The sequence below is a fragment of the Malus sylvestris genome, chromosome 3 (genome assembly GCF_916048215.2).
Source record: "Malus sylvestris chromosome 3, drMalSylv7.2, whole genome shotgun sequence".
Lineage (NCBI taxonomy): Eukaryota > Viridiplantae > Streptophyta > Magnoliopsida > Rosales > Rosaceae > Malus > Malus sylvestris.
The window spans coordinates 29,384,649-29,390,029 of NC_062262.1; the positions used below are offsets into that span (position 1 = coordinate 29,384,649).

Below are 5,381 nucleotides of genomic sequence, written 5' to 3' on the forward strand. Positions count from 1 at the left end.
AGGTGGGCTGAGTAAATCTAGTGTCGTGAGGTCCAAGCCTTAAATTGGGTTGGGGTAGGCATAGGCCTAGCTTCACAGAAAACGGGCTGCAAGTGCAAGCCCAAAAACAAAGGCCCATACGATCTCTGATCTGATGCTTCACAAACACATGTACCCATAGGGGACGCAATCATGTGCGTTGCGGTACATGGCAGCCATAATAACCACACGGGCTGTGATCCTCTGTGGTGCGAGACAGAGGAACACCGTGGCCTAGGAAAGCTGGTGTTTTAGGCCGAGGAGAGCTCTAAAGCCCAACGGGCTGGTGCTCACCAAGAACGGGCCAAGCCCACGTAGGCTTAGGTTTTGAACTAAACACCCCAACATGCACTGGGTGAACTTCGTCGGAGAAGACGATCGGCGCCACCACTTCAAACAGTCGTGTCTAGGTGCAATAATCACGGCAAAAAACTGTGGGTTCGACGGCAACCCATAAAAGTAAACGGAGAATGGAGACTCTCAACGTTTGTGTTAGAAACCCTAGGAAAATTAATCAAAATTTCGAAGAAAAATTGATGAGATTCAAAACGAATCTCAGCCAAAAAATCGTCGAGGAAGGGGAAGATGATCTGCAGGTCGTCAAGACGAGGACCCAAGATTAGGATTGGGTTATAGGCCCATCTGCGAGGGAATGTGACGCCATGGATGATGTCGGGTGTGTTCTGGGTTTCAAACCAGAAGCCCATGGCTCCGGCATATGGTCTCGTGGATCGGCGCATATCGGCCATACAGGTTGCAGGCCTGGGCGAGTGGCTCAAGTTGCAGCTCAAGGTCATGGGTTTGAAGAACCCTAGTGTGTTCCGATTTTTGTTTTTTCTTTTCTTTTCTTTTCCTTTTTTCAATTAATTCAAAGCATATATAATTTGAATGAATGAACATATATTTGATGCAATTCATGGCAATATCAAATTCACATAGTTCAACAATTATGAATATAATGCATACACAATTTATGTAGAATCTAAAATTCGAAAAACATAAAGTTGGGTCATGCATTATGGTGAATGTTCATGCTATCACAGTTGCAAAAATATTGAGATAAAACTGTTGTTATGGAAGAACCTGATTGCGTGATGATATGGATGAACTGGTTTGATGCAGAAAGCTTCCACGTCAAATTCCTAAGCGCAACGGTAGGAGTGTGCTAATAATGTGTTGTGGCCTATTTTATCTGACAAGGGGAAGGGGGCCGACGGCAAAGAGAGAAGAGAGATATGTGTTTGTAGAATTGTGTAGAGGAATGTGTGTGTTATTCCCCCCCCCCTACGTAGTGCCTTTATTTATAGTAATAAGAGGGAGAAGAAATCCTTCATCCCTAACGAATACAAGTCCATAGAGGAATGAATAACTAGAATAAAATCTAATTTAGGATTTACACAATCACACTTAAACTTTCTAGTTTACAACATATAATTAATTATAGAGAAAAACACTAATAACAAAAAAAAAAAAGCAATCTGTAACCTTAGCAGAATAACCAATCCTAAAACGAATAAAAATACACTAGCGTATCAGAAGGAGATTGTGCTTGTACGTAGTTTCCGGCACCACCACTCAATAGCTGCATGCTTTTATTGTGGAAAGCGTTGTATATCGTCCGTCAGGCGACTGACTTTTTATAGAGTGAAGATGGTACCAATATATATATACACACACGTTTTATCATGGTCACACCAAGAAATTACTTGTTCACATCTTGTTTTGTGTCACTTTGTTGATGATTGAGTTTTGTAATTAGTACTTTCGCCTTTACGCTAAATGATTGAGTTTTGTAATTAGTACTTTCGCCTTTACGCTAAATGCAATCTATATAACTATATAAGTACAAATTCTACAAAGAAACCATACAAGTTACAAGCTCAAAGGACCATATAATGTTATGTAATTTATCTACATATTATGTAACTTATCTACTAAATAATGATAGATATTGTTTTGCCGATCAATAATCCACAATGAACAAGAGATGAATGCTCAAGTCTCCCCACACAAAAGTCCTCTCGTCTCCTCCTTAGTTGATTTTGCGGCAGTCTTTTCTTACTTCTCCTTTCGAACCTTCCTTGACATCGAGGGTGCTCATTTTCACCATCGCCTGTTGAAAATCTAAGAAGAACAAAGCTTGGTTGAAGGCATAACCGTTTACAATGTTTCTAGTTCTCGCACTGGCAAATAGGGTTTGATCAGAACTCAGGACTCCAGCCTTCCTTTGCAGTCCGTTGAAGTAGACATTATCAAAAATGTTTCTCGTTGCATCGAAGGGTTGCTCCGCGTTATCGCCTGCGCTGCATGTTTTGGCCAGTTGCTTTGCAAAGCCTGAATCTAAATTTGGATCCACAGTACCACTCAATCGGTTTTTGAATGAGGAGCACCTGGCTACTCCTAGTGTGTGAGCACCTACAAAGTACAAAAATATCAATGTAAGCATGCAAGCATTAAACTTAAAATGTTCTCTAATATGACAATCCGACCATCAATTGGGTAGGAGTTGAAGGACATTATTTGAAAAAGTAACATTTTAAATAATCCAAAAAAAAAAAATAAGGGCACTAATTGACAGAATAACAGTAGAACATATCAAGAAAATAATACCGAAATTTGTAGATTGTAAATTGGAGCAGATATGTGTACCAGATAAAGCAACCATTTCTTGCTCAGTAAATCCATGTTGCCCAAACATTGTGATGAGCTCAGAGGCATTCAAGGTGGGTGGAGGCAGATTTCTTGTGTCTTCTATTTTAGACCTACTTCCATCCTTTCTTCCTTTGGGTATGTCATATACCGGACCCCCAGACTGTTGTTATAATGTCCCATTAAAACAAAACTTAAGTTGAATCATTTCTCAAAAGACAAATTAATAATAAAATAATAATAAAGAATGAACCAAAAATTTAATTTTCGAGTATGCATGAATAACATAGGGCAATTGATGAATGAGAGAGGTGACTTCCACACATCATTTTTCTCTCAGTACACTTTTCTTTTAGTATTTGAATTGAATAAATCCAAAGAGAATCAAGAAACATTATAATAACAGTGTGTAAAAAAGGAAATAAACGTGCAAAAATAATTTCTCGAACTTACCGCATAAACTGCATAAGTAGAAGCCATTGCAACTATGTCGGCGCAAGAGACAACACCAGGGCATTGTTCTTCAAGTTCCTCTTTTGCATCATCTATAACCTCATAGCCACGCAAGCTCAAATTTGCTGGGGAGTCCTTCTCAGCCTTGTTATCTTTTGTTGAATCCAGGAGAATTGACGCATCACATCCCTAATTATCCAATAGTTACAAAATTCTATTTTAATTAATAATTGAATATATGTAGTGATCGAATCCATAAAAAAATTTCTTTAACTTGAATACTTGACCATACACAAGGGAAGAAATTTTTTATTTTTTTTATTTGGGTGGGTGTGTAACGTGTGATGATATGCCGATTGGAAAGTGATACTATGTGAATGACAAGGGAAGGAGTGAAGATATGTTACACATCGCACTTATTACAAAAAAAAAATGAGGGCCTTTTTTATAATCATTTTGTTTTCTAATTTTAACTAAAAGTAAAAGGAAAATGTATTAGCTACATTTCATGTGAATTTCATCTTATCCATTTTCTTTAATATATTTCCCAGTATCTCTAACAAAAAACCACAAACTCAAAACAAAATCGTGTTAAACATCTTAAGATACTAAATGGAAGGACATATTTGAAAATAGGGAACTTTAACGAAAAACTTCCAGTATTGTTCATTTTAACGAAAAACCATATTTTTACACTAAAAAGTCAATCTTAGTACTATTCACCTTACCCTTTATTTTGTCCTTATCGTTAAAACTCAAAATTTTCAAACCATTTTCATTAGTTTTCCTTTGAAAATATTTGGTAAAAGCAACTGAAAACACAAACATGAAAGCAAGTACATATATGTATGCATTATTTTTATACGATGCAAATACCATGCAAACATATTTAATTGCTGAACAATACTTGGCTACTCAAAAATAAGTAGGAACTCCTACTCAAAATTTTTTCAAAATTGTTCGTTGTCAATTTATAGAATTTCGTGTTTATAATCAGTACCATTTATATTATAAATCAACTTATAAAAATCGCCTCTGCAAAAAATCAATTAAAACTAAGGTCGTTTGGTCATCAAACTATTTAAAAACAAATGAACGATATTGGTAAAAACATTACAAACCGTCTACGTATTTGTTACAACAGATTGATTAAACGACCTTAGTTTTTATTTATTTTTTGCAGAAATGATCTTTACAATGTGATTCATAATATGAACAGTTCTGATCATAAACACAAAGCTTTGTGATTAAAACACTAAAAATTTTGAGTATAAGTTCCTACTCATCTTTGAGTAACCAAGTATTGGTCTTAACACCAAGCCTATTGTTGTGCCTACCTCTAATGAAAAAACTATCTCAAAAAGTTTTAAATAATGAGAAAGGAGGTATTTGTGTTGTGTGTATAGAGAGAGAGAGAGAGAGAGAGAGAGCACCTCTATGAAGCAGTCATGGAAGTGCATTCTGATCAGACCTGCTGCTAAAGTTGGATCGGCTTGCAAGGCTCTGGTGACTGTATTTCTGACAATAAGTTCAGCCATCGGGCAGCTCATAATGTAATAGCCCATACTCAAACCATTTGCTCGAAATGGGAAGCCACTAATCATTTGCATTAGTAGAAACACTACAAACAGCTTAGCAATAACCATCTTCGATGATTCTAGAGGGAAGATCTTGAATTCAAATAGTAGTGAGAGGTAGTAGTACTAACTAGCAAGATTATAATAGAATGCTCAAGAAAAGAGGAGTAATTGTTAGAATAAAGAGTGAAGGTAAAGTGCTTTTATAATGATTAAACAAAAGTTGCCGGCCCAAACTTGAAGGAAAAAGAAAAGTTATAGACGACAATGGTTTATCATCAATTTTAATTAAATTATCAAAAATGTCATTATCACTATCTATTTATACCACTATTTGTATCATCTTTTTAATGAAAATAAGATCGACATGTCTTGGTAGGCTTTACCTCTTTTAGAAAAAATGGTACAAATAATAGTATAAATCAACGATGAGTGTAGCACTACTTAAATTCTAATTTATAAGGAGGTATGTGAAGTCAGGTGTAAAGAAATAAGCACTCTGCTAGGAACTTTAACGAAAAGCTCCCGATATTGTTTACTTTAACGAAAAACCACATTTTTACACTAAAAAGTCAATCCTAGTATTATTCACTTTACCCTTTATTTTGTCATTGTCGTTAAAACTCAAAGTTTTCAAGCTATTTTCATTAGTTTTCCTTTAATTTAACTTATATTTGCAAAGTT

The 5,381-nt window shown here is 35.8% G+C and overlaps 1 protein-coding gene across 1 annotated transcript; it reads right to left on the minus strand.

Annotated features, from left to right (window-relative positions):
• Positions 1-1,828: 1,828 nt before the first annotated feature.
• On the minus strand, positions 1,829-4,910 carry LOC126614643 (peroxidase 47-like). The gene is made up of 4 exons (XM_050282288.1): positions 4,554-4,910; positions 3,121-3,309; positions 2,668-2,830; positions 1,829-2,433 (listed from the first exon to the last, which is right to left on the minus strand). The coding sequence occupies exons 1-4, from the start codon at positions 4,764-4,766 to the stop codon at positions 2,051-2,053; spliced, it is 948 nt and encodes a 315-aa protein (XP_050138245.1). The 5' UTR covers positions 4,767-4,910; the 3' UTR covers positions 1,829-2,050.
• Between the last annotated feature and the right edge of the window lie 471 nt (positions 4,911-5,381).

Coding starts and splice junctions, on each gene's coding strand:
- LOC126614643 (XM_050282288.1), bottom strand. CDS start 4,766: ATGGTTATTGCTAAGCTGTTTGTAGTGTTTCTACTAATGCAAATGATT. Junction 3,310..4,553: donor TCCATGACTGCTTCATAGAG/GTGCTCTCTCTC, acceptor TTGGATAATTAG/GGATGTGATGCGTCAATTCT. Junction 2,434..2,667: donor AGAAATGGTTGCTTTATCTG/GTACACATATCT, acceptor TGTACTTTGTAG/GTGCTCACACACTAGGAGTA.